The 16,213-nt window shown below is 47.0% G+C and overlaps 1 protein-coding gene across 3 annotated transcripts; it reads left to right on the top strand.

Moving 5' to 3' along the window:
* The first annotated feature begins 1,440 nt into the window (after positions 1-1,440).
* On the top strand, positions 1,441-15,920 carry SUOX (sulfite oxidase). Of its 3 annotated transcripts, XM_084837374.1 has the most exons (5): positions 1,441-1,647; positions 7,172-7,258; positions 7,735-7,801; positions 10,370-10,541; positions 10,780-15,920. In XM_084837374.1, the coding sequence occupies exons 3-5, from the start codon at positions 7,746-7,748 to the stop codon at positions 12,217-12,219; spliced, it is 1,668 nt and encodes a 555-aa protein (XP_084693500.1). In that variant the 5' UTR covers positions 1,441-1,647; positions 7,172-7,258; positions 7,735-7,745; the 3' UTR covers positions 12,220-15,920. The 3 variants fall into 3 exon arrangements, with proteins under 3 accessions (XP_084693500.1, XP_084693499.1, XP_084693498.1); XM_084837373.1 differs by lacking the exon at positions 7,172-7,258; XM_084837372.1 differs by lacking the exon at positions 7,172-7,258 and having other exon boundaries at positions 7,735-7,949; positions 10,780-12,221.
* The last annotated feature ends 293 nt before the right edge of the window (positions 15,921-16,213 follow it).

Consider the following 16,213-nt stretch of genomic DNA (forward strand, 5'->3'; position numbering starts at 1 on the left):
ACAACCCAAGGGCAAAACATTCCTGGATTATTTAGCTGCTCTCACTCACAGCAGGAGCTAAGGCAGCATGCACTCATTCCTAAAAACCCAGGGTTTAAAAAAAATGATTACAGGATCCATGATTTTTAAGGTTCAGGTCTGAGGATGCATGCCTTGAATCAATGCTTTTGTACTGTAGTGGAATGGTCAAGTTCAGGATCAGTAATTTGGTTCATTAAATGGGCACCCATGTGATCTATGATTTGACCATGGTTTCATATGGATCCCATATAAAATTCCTATCCATGTTTTTGTGCTGTGCCTGTGCCTGAGTGGTGGATCTGCAATTTTTCTAGTTCAGTCTGTGGAGGCAAATGTGCTCTGTGATACAATGGTGTTTTGTGGTAACTTTCTTGTACAAATCATGAGGATCCCTGAGGATCTCTGCCTTAGATCCCTGTTTTTGTGCCGTGGCTGTGCACACAAGTGGCAGATCCATGATTTTTCTGGCTCAGTCCGTGGAGGCAGATGTGCTCTGTGATTGGATGGTGGTTTGGGGGGATCTTTATCCCTTTAAAGACAATATGAAATCATGAGGATCCCTTCTTGTTTTCATGGATCCCCGTTTTACTTCCTTCCCCATCTGACTATCTATTAATTTACACACTTAATAGATTTTTAAACTATGTTAAGCCAAGGTATTTTAAAGTGGGTTGCAAATCAACTTATTATATGAAATGTGTGGTGGTCAAGTCCAAAGATCCAAGTAACATGTTGTTTTTAAAAGTTACAAGAGATACTAATAGAATAGAATTCACACTGGGAGGGGATGTATTTTTAAACCAGAAGTTTCCCTATTCTAAAAATAACCTCTCATGGAAGGATGATGTCTTGTCAGAAATTTTAAACATACCCAACTTCCTTCTCTTTTTAAAGAAAAAAAAAAATAGCCCCTGCTTTGCTCCTAACCCGCCCGCCCCAACGAGCACCTCTACACCACCCTAAAATCCCGCATCTAAAACGGGGCTTTCTGCTTCCGTTTCAAAGGCAGGATCACAACGGACTCCCTTTGCACGCGCTTCCTTTCCCCCCTCCTTCTCCCCCGTATCTGAATCTTCCATACGTTTCATTGATCTCGCTCCTCTTCTTGCGACTTCTCCTTTTTTACAGAGGGAGCTCAAGCGGAACACAAGCCCGGCCATTATCTTATCCTCATCTCCAGTCTTTTAAACAACGGAGCAAGAGTCATGTAGCGCGGGAGCCGCTCGGGAAGTTCGACGGCCCGCAAGCGAGCAACCTCGACAGCAACAGGCTAAACGCTTCCCGAGGACAACAGCGAGCGCGCAACGGGACGCGCCACCGACGCGCGCTTGGAGCGGGCGAGGGCGGAGCCAGTGGCGCGGCACCTGCGCACCAAGCGCTCCCGGTGGCATCTTAAAGGCGCCCTGCAGCAACGCAGCCAGGCAGCGAGCGAGGGAGCTTGGCGCTCGCGGGCCCTCTCGCCCCCGGGTCGGAGCGCCGCGGAACGCCCGGCCCTGCACATCTCTCCGTTTGCGGCCGGCGCCAGCGAGCGAGGCTCCCCCTCCGCACTCTCTGAAAGGCGAAAGCTGGGCTGCCGCTGCGTCACGGAGACGGGTCTTTTCGTGGAAGGGCTGGCTGGACGCAAAGGTGGCTGGCTGGCTGGCTGGCTGGCGGGCGGGGGCGCAGGAGTAAAGGGGAGGGACGCAAAGCGGGTGCGGGCTGAGGGGAGGGGAGGGGAGGGGAGGGGGCTGCTGCGCTCTGTCCGTTTTTATGGCCCACGCGTTTTCTAAACCTGGGGGTGGGGGTGGGTCCCGGGGGGTGCTTGCTGTGATCGGAAAGGGTGACCTCAGATCAAAACGCGCTTCGACAGGCTGGCAAGACCACGCTGAACGTGTACGGCTCTTAAAAAGGGAATTAAAGATGGCTCTTACGGGCATCTTCCCCAAAACGACCGCCACGTCTTCTTGGTCTCGCTTGACCATTTGTTCGCAGTTACGTGGCCGGCTGTGTGTCCGCCCCTACCGGGCCGCCCTGTCCCAGGCGGGTGTCGCGCTCCTCAGTCGGAGGGAAGAGCCCCCGATGCGTCTGTGTAGCTTGCCGTGGGGCGTGCTGAAGAGGTATTTGTGGGTTGTATCCAGTGTTCGTGTTACTTAAAGTCCCATTCATTTCAGTGGGTTCACTCGGACTGGGCCTAACATTGGATACAACCCCGTGTGTATGGAGACTGTTCGCCTGCAGTGCAGTTCGAAGAGTATACGCTTCCCTGGGATATACACTCGGTTGCCCTCACTGGGACTTAGTTCTGGGTAGACAGGTAGAAGATTACACTGTAAAACCTGGAATGTACGGCGGGTGTGTGCATTACCCGGTCTTCTTTTGTCTCACAACTCTTGGATATTGTGGACGTATAATAAATCGCCAAACTTCTGAGCTCGTTTGACTCCCCACCCCCATGCAATTGCTAGTAAAGGTTATCTCTTGCGGAGATTTATGGCGGGGAAAGGTGTTTGCCTTAGCCACACCTTGCTAACTTTGCTTTTACTGGCCTCATTTTTCTTGTTGATAGCCGCCTGACCTGCAGCAGACGGAGCCTTCTAGGATAGCAATAAAGTGATGGGAAAACGTCTTAAGCTATGGAATTTCCTTGGGTCAGGCTGTTAAAGACAGGTTCGGAACCAAAACAAAATGAAATGAAAGATCGTAGGTATAAGGGGAACTTCCTCAACCTGGTGTCCTCCAGATGTTTTGGATGACCACTCCCAATATTCCTGCCCATTGGCCATGATGGGTGGGGCTGAAGTCCAAAACAGCCGGAGGGCAGTAGGCTGAGAAAGACTGTTTTATGTGAACCACGATCTTGCCAAGGCAAGCCGACAAATCCAGAATGAGAGACATTTGCAACCTCTTACTCTGGCAGGGGGGCCTCTTCCCACAAGGTTTCCCCATATGGCCCACTAGCTTCTTCCCTTCTCTCCAGGCAGCAAAAGCTCTTATCTCTGATCAGTAGCTAATAAGAGCTTTTCCTTACTCAGTGGAGAGAAAGAGTCCCATTAGGCTCTGGCCACATCCTGGCCTATGGTCTGTGGGAGGGTTTCTGGGTGGCAATCCAGCCTGAGTGCTGAAAACTTCCCCACCCCAGTGTCACTCTCATGTTAATAAGTAGGTGTTGTTTACAAGTTCAGTTAACAAGTAAATAACCACAGAGCTTATAGAGATGTGCATTCCAGAACTTGAAACAAAGGTCATCCTTTTTAGCTGGAATGTAGGGAGCCATCTAATTATCACGAAGGTATTTTCCTGCCGGTGATGGGATTAAATGGCTAGAACACAACCTTTATATTATTTATTATTTATTTATTTATTTATTTCATTTCTATACCGCCCAATAGCCGAAGCTCTCTGGGCGGTTCACAAAAACTAAAACCAAACAACACACAATAAAACAATTTAAAATATATAGAACATTAAAACCACAATATAACAATACAACCACAATAAAACCTAGCAGCAGTACAGGAGTTTAAAATACAGATTTAAAACAGCAAAGATAAAAATTTAGAAAGCTAAAATGCCTGGGAAAATAAAAAGGTCTTCACCTGGCGCCGAAAGGAGTACAATGTAGGCGCCAGGCGACCCTCACTAGGGAGCTCATTCCAGAGCCGGGGTGCCACAACAGAAAAAGCCCTCCTCCTAGTAGCCACCCGCCTCACTTTCTTTGGCAGGGGCTCACGGAGAAGGGCCGCTGATGATGATCTTAAGGTCTGGGCAGGCACATATGGGAGGAGGCGATCCTTCAGGTAACCTGGCCCCAAGCCGTTAAGGGCTTTGAATGTTAACACCAGCACTTTGAATCGGGCCCGGAAATGGACCGGCAGCCAGTGCAGCTGGAAAAGTACTGGCGTAATATGAGCTCGCAGGCCAGTCCCTGTTAACAATCTTGCTGCCCTATTTTGGACCAGCTGAAGTTTCCGGACCGTTTTCAAAGGCAGCCCCACGTATAACGCATAGCAGTAATGCAGACGAGAAGTTATCAGAGCATGGATAACTGTAGCTAGGCTATCTCTGTCCAGATAAGGGCGTAGTTGGTATACCAGCCTAAGCTGATAAAAAGTGCTCCGTGCCACTGAGTTCACCTGTGCCTCAAGTGACAGTTCTGGATCCAAGAGCACCCCCAAACTACGAACCTGATCCTTTAGGGGGAGTGCAACCCCCTCCAGAACAGGTTGAATATCACCTAGCCGGGCAGACGAACCACCCACTAACAGTACCTCCGTCTTGTCTGGATTGAGTTTCAGTTTATTGGCCCTCATCCAGTCCATTACCGTGCCCAGGCACTGGTTCAGAACAGCCACTGCCTCTCCTGGTTTTGATGAGAAAGAGAGGTAGAGCTGGGTGTCATCCGCATATTGATGGCACCTCAGCCCACACCTCCGGATAACCTCCCCCAGCGGTTTCATGTAGATGTTAAACAGCATGGGGGATAGAATAGAGCCCTGTGGAACCCCATGGCACAATTGCCGTGGCACAGAGCAATAATCCCCCAGCACCACCTTCTGGAATCGGCCATCCAAGTAGGAGCGGAACCACTGTAGTGCAGTGCCTCCAACTCCCAACCCAGACAACCTATCCAGAAGGATACCATGGTCGATGGTATCGAAAGCCGCTGAGAGGTCCAGGAGTATCAACAGGGTCGCACTCCCCCTGTCCCTCTCCCGGCAGAGGTCATCCCACAGGGCGACCAAGACAGTTTCCGTTCCAAAACCAGGCCTGAAGCCCGATTGAAATGGATCTAGATAATCCGTTTCATTCAAGAGTGCCTGGAGCTGTCCTACAACCACCTGCTCAAGCACCTTGCCCAGGAAGGGGATGTTGGCCACTGGCCTATAATTGTTAACATCCTCTGGGTCCAGGTTAGGCTTTTTCAGGAGTGGTCTAATTACTGCCTCTTTTAAAGCGGCAGGCACCACATATTTTGCACCCACGCCTAACAGGTTTCAGAAATTTCTAGTAGGAAGCATGTTGATGAGTAACATGAGGAAAAATAGGAACTGATAGATAAAAGCCAACAAGATGTATGATGCTGCAATCATGTGCATACATTAAATGTAAATCCCATTGAACTTGGTGGGACTTCTGAGTAAACACTGATTGGGTTGGAATGTATGCTTCTGTTAATAAAAATTAAAAAGAGGGGTAAAAACACCACAGTAGACAGGAAGCCAAAACTTTAATTGGTCCAATAGTGCTCAAAATGTTGGAAGTGAGCTTGCAAGTGAAAACAGACTTTTGTAGCACAGGGCACTAAAGGAGAAAAAGAATCCGTTCTCCTTTTGCTTCTGATTAATTATTTTTTATTACATTTCTATACCACCCAATAGCTGAAGCTCTCTCGGTTCACAACAGTTAAAGCCATAAAATACAAGATGATAAAATACAATATAAAAATGTAAACAGTTTAGAACTACAGTATAAAAAATGTAGCCATGAAATTAAAAGACGCTTGCTCCTTGGGAGGAAAGCTATGGCCAACCTAGACAGCATAGTAAGAAGCAGAGACATCACCTTGCCGACAAAGGTCCGTCTAATCAAAGCTATGGTTTTCCCAGTAGTAATGTATGGCTGTGAGAGCTGGACTATAAGGAAGGCTGAGCGCCGAAGAATTGATGCTTTCTAACTGTGGTGCTGGAGAAGACTCTTACGAGTGCCCTGGACTGCAAGGAGGTCAAATCAGTCCATCCTAAAGGAAATCAACCCTGAGTGCTCATTGGAAGGACAGATAATGAAGCTGAAGCTCCAATATTTTGGCCACCTAATGCGAAGAGAAAACTCCCTGGAAAAGACCCTGATGCTGGGAAAGACTGAAGGCAAAAGGAGAAGGGGACGGCAGAGGATGAGATGGCTAGATAGCATCACGGATGCAATGAATATGAACTTGAGCACGCTCCGGGAGAGAGCGCAGGACAGGAAGGCCTGGCGTGCTATGGTCCATGGGGTCACGAAGAGTCGGACACGACTGAACGACTGAACAACAACAACAACAATAAAAAATAAAAAGAATAACCTAGTCATAGTGCAAAGATTTAAAATACAATTACATGATAGAGGTGTACAACATTATGCATGATGTGAAGAGAGTGAATAGGGAGACATTTTTCTCCTTCTCTCATAATACTAGAACCCAGGGTCATCCCATGACGTTGATTGGTGGGAGATTCAGGACAGATAAAAGGAAGGATGTCTTCACACAGCACATAGTTAAACTATGGAATTCATGTCCATGAGATAGCCACCAATTTGGATGGTCTTAAAAAGGGATTGGACAAATTCATGGGGGATAAGACTTATTAATGGCTATCAGCCCTGATGGCTATATACTACCTCCAGTACCAGAGGCAGTATGCCTGTGTACACTAGTTGCTTGGGAACATAGCCAGTAAGTTTCCAGACCATTTTCAAAGGCAGCCCCACATACAATGCATTGCAGTAATCCAAGCAAGAGGTTATCAGAGCATGGATAACTAGCTAGGCTATCTCTGTCCAGATAAGGATGTAGTTGGTATATCAGCCTAAGCTGACAAAAGGTGCTCCATGCTACCCAGTCCACCTGTGCCTCTAGTAACAAAGCTGGATCCAAAAACACCCCCAGACTATGAACCTGATCCTTTAGGGGGAGTGCAACCCCCTCCAGAACAGGTGAACGTCCCTTAGCTGACAGACGAACCACCCACTAACAGTACCTCCGTCTCGTCTGGATTTATGTGTGCTCGTCACAGCTACTAATACTGCAATGTTACACACATTTAATTGGGAGTAAGTGAACTCAAGGGGATTTACTTCTGAGTAGACATGCCTAGGATTGCACTGTAAGGCTTTCAACTGCTTCAGGAAACTTTCTCTGCATCTGATCCTAGGGGATAGGTTTCATTATGAGCCACTGTATATTCTATCCCTACTTCACCAACCAGACATTTCAGTAAAATGCAGTGGCTAGAAAGTTAGATTTGGACCTCGGCTCTCAACATGGGCTCATTGGATCGTTTTGGCCAAGTTGCTCTCTGTCTCTAAAATATTTTCCATCTATACAACGAGAATGGTAGTGACCCAAGTTGCAGAGCTGGAATGAGTAGGATTGCTGGAGCATAACCTAGAGATCTGTCTGTCTCTTTAACAGCTGCTGAGGGCGATGCGTGTTCAGGTTGTCACTAACCAGCTTTCCATCTCCTGGAGCAAGCGGTGCTCTCGTTTTGTCCTACAGCAGGTGCTCTTGGAGTGGGGTCTCCCTTCCCTATTCTCTGATTGTAACTATAACTGTAATGGAACTGAATTCCAGTTAAGTATCTCTTTTAATTCAGGTGCTGAATTTTTGCCAGACAAACATGGGAGTTAGGTATTTATGAAGTAGCCACGCTAGACATCTTGGCACCATTGGTGGAAATTAAAATGGTCACAACTAGTCTCGCAAATTGTCTTTCAAAGTAGGCACCTTTCCAGATGAATCTGAATTTCTTTGTTCCTTACTACATCTGTCTGTCTTCTGTAAATGACTGCTTGAAAACTTAGTAAGATGAGGTACAGTGCTGTCTTAGATAGCTGCCTATATTTGCCTGGCAGTGAGGTCAGCCTCTGGACTTGAATGTGACAGTCCCAGAGAGCGTACTTCCCAGGGGTTCCTCTTATGGGCAGCTCTAGCACTGTTGGTTGCAAACCGTCTTTGACTCTCTCCATTGTATGTAGGTTTGGGGAAGATGCTGCTGTCTCGACCTAGCAGGAGTGGCGTCCACACCCTTCAGAGAACATACTGGTATGGAAAATGCGACTTGTCGGCTTCAAATGTGTGTTTTGCAATGGAAGGAAATCTTGATCTTCAACCTGCTATCTAAGCTCAGAATTCCCACCTCTCAAAATCCTGATCAAGGGGGACCCAAAAACCTTCTGCCTGGAGTGCTTTGGTAAATGGGTAGGGCCCAAAATTGTGGAAGTAAGTGCATAAAAGCACCTCTGATAATACCTTTTTTATCGGAACAGTCACTATATCAGTAAGTTAGGATGGCAAGTTTTTGAATTGTGTTGGCCAGCCTTCCCCAACCTGGTACCCTCTGGATGTTTTGGACTACAGCTCCCATGATCCCTGACTATTGGCCATGCTGGTTGGGGCTGATGAGAGTTGTAGTCCAACACATCTGGCAGGCACCAGATTGGGGATGGCTACATTGGTCTCTTCTATAAATAAAGATGAGAAGGCATAAGAGAAAATATTGATATACTAAGGCTACCTGCAACATGCAAGAAGTTCTTTCATGAATGAATAAAATGAGGGGCCGCTGCTGATCTTTCTCCTTCAAGTTGTTTACATTTTAGATAGTGAATTTGTTTTTCCGTAGTTGTTTCATTGTTAGTCCCAAAGAAAGGCAGCTAGGCTTGTTGATGTTGTTACGGTATCAAGCTTGTGAGTTACACAGAGTTCTTAAGTCAGGACTAAGCTAGTATTTTTTAAAGAACACAGCACTTTTCTTAGAGTTCATCTCAGCCTATAGCCTTCCTGCTACTCTTACTCCTCTGGCTCAGTTCTACAGTCCACACTCAAATAATTTCATCCCCCACCCAGCCCGACCTACCAGCGCCCCTCAGTTCCAACTGATGGTATTGTTCCAATGTCCTAGTAAAAAGGAGACCAAAAGAAAGCAGAGAGACTTTCACTGAACTTTCTTAAAGAGTCTTTTCAGAGTATTTGTCTTGGCTCCTTGCCCAGTTCTATGTGGACTCTAAACTTATCTCCAAGTGTATCCCTTCCCTTTCGATGCGGCTTCTGCCTCTAGGATCCCAGGCTAAGGGTGCAATCTAGGTGGGGAGATCCTTTTATTGATTTCCTCTCTCACTTTGAGTGGAGGTAGGAGTTAATGATTAGTCGCCAGTTGAGCTGAGTGGAACTCACGGCATCTGCGCTGTTGGTGTCTGGAATCTGATGCTGTAGTCCAGATTCAGTGATGTGCCAGCAAAAAAGTGTGCAATCAAAACTAAGACTGGCATTTACATATCTCATAATCTTGCTTATTTTGTACGATTTACTCCAGTTGCAGAAAGCGTGCATGTTTCCAGAATTTGGAATTGCTAGGCAGTTAGGGGAAAGGAGAAAGCAACAAGAATTTCATGCCTGTTGCAGTTTTGGTAAAGGTAGTAGCTGAAGACAGTGAAGAGGATCAGGTAGTTGTGTGGCATGCTGATGTTCTGTCCCATGGGAATTGCCCTCCAGTTTTGAGCCCTTAGGAGAAGTGGTGAACCTGGTTTTTATAAACCATGAGTTCCAGAAAGTTGCTTTATTTTAAAATGTCAGTTGATCTTCTTAAGAGAGCTTCAGAATTGCTCCATGTTGTGACTGCATGCACACAAACTCTTTAGCACAACAACAACAACAAAATCCCAAGGAGTTAGAATGTGAGCTCCGGAGCAGAACAAACAACATTTATTTTTCTGCAAATAATTACCTAGGTTGGTAAAAATTACCTAGGTTGCTTGCTCACGCTCTTGTCCTGTGTGTGAAATGGGGAATATTGTCTGACTGGCAAGGGTACTTTGAAGGTAAAGTAGGGATTCCTTACATTATGTTGTTTGGAGACTAGAAAACAGCTCTTAGAGACCCACTATGTTGCCATGGCAGCTTCCTTCTTCTGCCCTCGCCCCCTGGGTATTGCTGCAGCATGAGGCCTGTGTTCTGTTCCCAGTCTGCTTTCCTGTGTTACATCACAGAGTCTTTTAAGTCTGCAGGTTATGACACAGCATGTTTCAAAGGACACAGGGACTCCTCTTACTGGCTTCTCTTAGCCTGTTTCTCCCTAACCTGTTTGTCTCTTTTTTGTCCTTTCCTGCTCCTTGTAGAACACGTGTCCTCTAGAGTCAGTTAAAGGCACATCTACACTAGATCTGTTGAACTAGTTTGAAAACAGTTGAGCTGTCATCACTTTCCACGAAGAACTGTGAGGATAAATAGCCTTGTGAAGTGTTGAGAATTCTGTGTTTTTATGTTCTGCCCTGCTGGACCTTACCAAAGGTCTAGCTGGTTTAGCATCCAGTTTCCAAGAGTGGCCACCCAGATGCTCCCATGTTGTTTGTCCCCATCGTCAGATACTCAGAGGGGCATTGCCTCTAAATGCACAGGTTCTATTTTGCTGTTGTAACTAATTGCTGTCTGTAGATCATGAATTTGTCTGACCCTTTAAAAAACAACAACACCTAAGATGGCGGACATCACATCATCTTGTATGTGACTCCCCAGTGTTGCTCTGTTGGGAGTCATAACGGTTTGACATGTTTGCCCGGTGCACATAGTCTTGACATCTCCTTAAGATGCTGCCTTTTGCTGCCTTTGTTGCAGGTTGAGAGCCATGGCCTGGAGGACCTACCCTCCTGTCCACTCAGCCTGGGCACCCTTCCACTCCCATGGCACGTGGAACAACGCCAGAGGCACACAGCGTAGGCTTATGGTAGCAGTAGGGGCTGGCCTGGGTATAAGCACCATTTTGGCTTATGGAGATCACCGTTGGCAGGTGAGTGTGGTAGCTGGGGGCAGGGGTGTGGGGGGATGGGACCAAAAGAAGAGTGGAACATGGAGATTTGGGGCCATTGTGGGCAGAAGCGCTTGGGACCCTTCCTGAAACAAGACCTTCTAAATTTTTGTTTTAGTTTTATAGGCTGCTTAAGTAAGAAAGTGGGGGCTATTGATTTGGGCAGAAGGGTCCCGCTGCTGCTGCTTTCTTGACAGCTTTTCCCTCTGTCTCCCTCCAGGCAGCCAAGGTTGGGACCCCAGAATCCACGCCCAGCCCCCCATTTCCTGTGTTTACCAGGCAGGAGGTGGCTCGCCACAACAACGAGGCTAATCGGGTGTGGGTGACCTACGGCAGTGATGTGTTTGATGTCACAGATTTCTTAGAGCTGCATCCTGGCGGCAAAAGCAAGATTCTCCTGGCGGCAGGGGGTGCTCTGGAACCCTTTTGGGCCCTCTACGCCATGCACAGCCAGGAACATGTGCAGGAGATCCTTCGGGGATACAAAGTGGGGGAATTGAGCCCAGAGGAGCCTCCCCAACCAGTCCCCGGAGATCCTTATGCAGATGATCCCCCCCGGCACCCTGCCCTTCGAGTCAACACCTTGAAGCCCTTCAACGCAGAACCCCCTCCAGAGCTGCTCGGTGAACATTACCTGACTCCCAACCAGCTCTTCTTCAAACGCAACCATCTTCCTGTGCCGATTGTGGACCCAGCAGCCTATCGCCTGCATATACAGGGTCCCCGTGGACAGACTCTGTCTCTGTCTCTGCAGGACCTGAAGAAAAATTATCGCAAGCATGAAGTGACCGCCACCCTGCAATGCGCTGGCAATCGTCGTGCTGAGATGAACGCCATCCAGAATACCAACCGGCTCGGCTGGGACATTGGGGCTATTAGTAATGCTTGCTGGGGCGGTGCCCGGCTCCGGGATGTTCTGATGCAAGCTGGCTACAAACCAGGGTATGAGGGGCATGTCTGCTTTGAGGGGCTGGACAAGGATCAGAGTGGCACAACTTATGGGGCCTCCATCCCATTTAAGAAAGCCATGAGTCCTGAAGGGGACGTCCTCCTGGCCTATGAAATGAATGGTGAGGAGCTGCCCCGAGACCACGGGTTCCCCCTCCGAGTAGTTGCGCCAGGCATAGTTGGTGCTCGTAATGTCAAATGGCTGGGTTGGATCACTGTGGGCCCCGAAGAAAGCCAAAGTCACTGGCAGCAGAAGGATTATAAGGGATTCTCCCCCTCTGTGACTTGGGAGACGGTGGACTTTTCCAAGGCTCCTGCCATCCAAGAATTGCCCCTCCAGTCAGCCATCACTGAGCCAGGCCCTGATAGCTCCATCACCCCTGGGGAGCTTACGGTGAAAGGCTATGCCTGGAGTGGAGGCGGGCAAAGGGTCATCCGTGTGGATGTTTCGCTGGATGGCGGGAAGAGTTGGCATGTGGCCACGCTAACTGGGGAAGAAGAGATGCCTGGCCAAGCTTGGGCATGGAAGCTGTGGCAATTAGATGCTTCTGTGCCCACTGGCACCAAAGAGCTGAACATTGTATGCAAGGCTGTGGACACCAGTTACAACCAGCAGCCAGACACAGTGAGACCCATCTGGAACATTTTGGGAGTGCTCAACAATGCTTGGCATCAGGTGCATGTCCATGTGGGTGAGGAGAAAGGGGCTTGATCATGCCTTGTTGCCTGATGGAAACAAAGGGTCATGGATCTTGGCTGCTCTGCACCTTCTGCAGGGACATCTGTCTGTGTTGCCCTGAAGAGGCCAAGAAGAAGGATTGGGATTCTGAGCACAGTCTGGTGACTTCTCTGTGTTCCTCCTCACTCACTGTTGAGCTTCTGATTGTAGCAATTTCCTCCCTTTTCTTTTCTTCCAAGAAGAGGGCTCAGCGGAAAGGATGCGCATCTTGATATCACTCAGCTAGCTCCAGAAGGCAAATACACCTTCTGTGGGAATTAGGGACTGGTGCCTTGGAACTGGCACCAAAAATCTTTCCAGTAGTCAAAGGTATCTACACTGCTTCCTGGCTGGACAGGTTTTCTTTTAAGCAATGTGTCTTTGTCTGTATTGATTTGGTGGACATAGAGTGAAGGGATCTAAACATTTAATTATTGTTTCCCCCATAGCTTTGGGGCATGTTGCCCTCTTCATTGCCTCACATACCCTTCCAATGGGCCTTTGAGTGCTGAACTACTTTAAATTCAATCCAGGGCAAGGCGGTTGTGCCTATAAAAGTTTTGCAGGAGAACCTGAATAGGTGGTGTTTTTCCCACTGTAGGTTCTCCCCTCTTAAATCCAGATGATGAGCCTGACAAGTTGCTTCTAGTTGCATGAAGACCCTTTTACTACCTCTTCTATCTGCTCCATCATTTGGGGAAACCCCAAGAATCTCTAGCACCTCTCCTTTGGTTTGGATGCGGGGTGTGCCCTGCAAACTTTGCTGAGTCACCTTTGTGATCTGCATCTGTTGGTCTTTCTTGGGCCAATGTGTGTGAAGATTTGCTTTCTCACCTTTCTTATTGTTGGTACCTGACCTGTTCGCCGCTCCCCATCCTTGCTCAGAAGACATGCTTGGGGTAACCAGATAGAAGAAGAGGATAGCACTTTCTTCAGGGATGGTTCTCTCTGACACCTTGAGTATTTTATGACTTCTCAATCCCTTCTTGCTACCATCCACTTCAGTATGTCTTTTTTTAAATTAATGAATGTATATCCTTCAAATTTCCCAGAGTGGATTGTGAGTTTGCTTGCCATTCACTGGAATGTTGGCATTGCAGCACTTTTGTGTCAATTCTCGCAGTGGGATTTCGGAACAAGGAAGGCTTTGGGAAGGAAAGCGTTGCTGCCTGCAAATATCTAAAATGATAAGTGTGGGGACAATGTAGAGAGCTTGGGGAAATTACCTGATTCCAGATCAGAAACTCTGTCCTGCTCGCTTATATGCTGTTTCCTTACAGCACTTGCCAAGTTTTGAGAATCCAGTTTAAAGGGGTGGGGAAAAGCTTTCAGCGTACTATAAAAGACTTTTGTATCCCTGTTTCAGCTTTTCTTCATTTGTTGTTTCTCTCTGCTGGCCGTGGTGGGAAATGTTTTCATCTCACCCTTTTTCCCACCCTCTCTAAAGCTGCACAATGGCCTGTATGAGACTGCACAGAAATGCTACAGCTAGGTGGGATTTCCCTTCCCCCCTCCCAACAATACTAGAGCATTGCATAAGAGTGGGGGATATAGAACTGTTTACGCTCCCATAGAGTGGCTAGAACTGCATGGCTCCAGCATTCTTTTCCATGACTAAAGTCTATATCTTGTTAATGACAACAGCAACAAGTGGGAATAAGTCTTCCAGTGTTTGGACAGCTGAGAGTTTGACACCCAGGTTGGTTTGGAACTACAGCATGATTCAAACAGGGCCCAAGCATCCTTCCTTGGAGCCCAGTAGAAACTTGAAACATGACCTCCCTCCCGCATACATAAGGCTGTGCACATTTCACTGTCATATTTTTAGGCCACATGTATTGTTTGTGCGTTGCCTGAGCAAGACTGCAGAAAGGCCTTGCTTCTTTTTAAAAACTGGAGAATTGATTGGTGTCTTTTAGCTCCTTTAGTTTAACCTCTGTACATTTCTGGCTTCCTGATTTGTATTTATAGCCACCAGACATGGCAGTGTGGTGGTGGTGTGTGTGTGTGGAGGGTGTAAATCCTACCAGCAGCACTGACTCCCACTGTACTTGAGATCACTGTCCCTGATTATTATGGCACTTGTCCTTCCTACCAGCTGTCCTCCCTCCTGGCTATGCCCAAGGAACTCTGGGACTGGTAGTTTTTGAGAGAGCATGTCACATAGGGAAGCATAAATCTCTTGATCTCAAAGGGTTCGTTGCCACCAACTTCTGGTAGCAAACGTTAAGGAGTACTTGCACATACAAAACACTTGGTGGTAGGAGAGCCAGTGGTCGCACACAACTGGCTGCACTTAGTTGTGTCAAGCTGCATTGATGCATATGGGTTGCTGTAGCTGGTTTGCAGCCTCTTTCTAGCCCAGCTCCTATGCCTTTAACAATAGTTGGACATGCACAAATTTAGCAGGTGAGACTTTCCTACCTATTATGCAAAGGCTTGAGAACATCAAGTTTTCTAGCCTGAGCTAACAACAAACCCAGTTACATGCAGCCTCCTGGAAGAAAAGTAAACAAACCGGCTTGTGCCTGGAATCAGCTTGTTATCTCTCCAGATAACATGACTCCTGGATCGATAACACCTTCTAGATATAGTAAAGTGTGCTCTAAGCAGGCTGAGGACACCTGCAGAAGCTAGTATGGGGAAGGAATGGGTAATTCTTAAGATTAAATACCTTTAAAATAGATTCCATGGGGGAAAGTTTATAATGCTTTCACTATGTGCTGGTTCCTTTTATCCTATCCTTGCTCTGATCTTATTCCAAAACTATAGGACACTAGAGATTGTAATACAAATGCATTTGTTCTGTTATCTTGGAGAAAGGGTGATCTATTTTTTTTCCTAGTAGTTTTTAATAAAAGCTCTAAATTTGGTGTCTCTTGTATTTGTTTCCACCTATGTCTGCTCCCTTCTTTATCTGCTGCAAGTTTATCTGCGGGCCTTCCTCCATCCTGCTTTTTTCCCTGATACCTCTCTTTTCTCGTTCTTATTCAGACAGCACAGCCAGGAATGAGTTAATAAGGCAGGCATAAACTGGGGGACTAAGAACATAGGAAACTGCCTTATACCGACTCAAACCATTGGTCCATTGAGCTCAGTATTGTTTACAGTCCCCTGCCACAACCTGGTGCTCTTCAGGTGTTTTAGACTTCAACTCCCAGCCAGCATAGCCAATGATAAGGGGTTGTAGGGGTCGTAGTCCAAAACATCTGGAGGGCAGCAGGTTGGGGGAGGCTGGTGTACAGGGGTGGGCAGAAAGTAGCTCTCTAGATGTTTTAGACTTCAACTACTAGCATTCCTAACCATTGGTTATGGTGGCAGGGGCTTCTGGGAGTTGAAATCCAACACATCTGGAGATCTACCTTCTGCCCACCCCTGAGCTACAGTGACTGGCAGTGGCTCTCCAGGGTTTCAGAGAGGCGTGTTTTCCAGGCCTGTCTAGAGATGCTAGGGATTGAACCTGGGACTTTCAGCATGTAAAACACATGCTCTAGCACTGAGCCCCAGCCTTTCCCCAATGGGGGACCCATGGGAACATTCTTATTTAATGCAGCTGTGAAGATGTTGGAAAATAAAAGTTTATTTCTGCAGCAGAAGAAGTGTTCTTTTGATTTTTCAAAGACATTATTTTTTCATCCCACATTGTGATTCGAAAGACTTTTAATTTGAGGTACATCCCAATCATTTCAGTGCATTGCTTTCAATCTGCAATGTGTATTGATGACCACAGCCTTAATTACATAATTCAAGTTAGTGTGCTTAGAAATAGCTTACAAGTTATGTGTGTCAGCTTGCAGATTGCTTTTAACCATGATTTAATTTACAATTGCTCTTAACAATTTGTCAACCTATTTGAGTAGGGTCCCTTTTTCAGGGACCCCTGGAACATAAGCCTCCTGTCCATCTTATCTTTGGGCGTATTAAGAATCCTAAAATATACAAACATAAGAGCCCTGCAAGATTAGATACATGATCTATCTAGTCCAGC

This window comes from Heloderma suspectum, chromosome 2 (genome assembly GCF_057233095.1).
Source record: "Heloderma suspectum isolate Gila_16-S chromosome 2, 16-S_ref, whole genome shotgun sequence".
Taxonomy (NCBI): Eukaryota; Metazoa; Chordata; class Lepidosauria; order Squamata; family Helodermatidae; genus Heloderma; species Heloderma suspectum.

Excerpts from the sequence above, each read along its gene's own strand:
- SUOX (XM_084837372.1), top strand. The coding sequence starts at position 7,804 with ATGGAAAATGCGACTTGTCGGCTTCAAATGTGTGTTTTGCAATGGAAG. Across the intron at positions 7,950-10,369 it reads CTTCTGCCTGGAGTGCTTTG|GTTGAGAGCCATGGCCTGGA; the intron begins GTAAATGGGTAG and ends CCTTTGTTGCAG. Across the intron at positions 10,542-10,779 it reads ATGGAGATCACCGTTGGCAG|GCAGCCAAGGTTGGGACCCC; the intron begins GTGAGTGTGGTA and ends GTCTCCCTCCAG.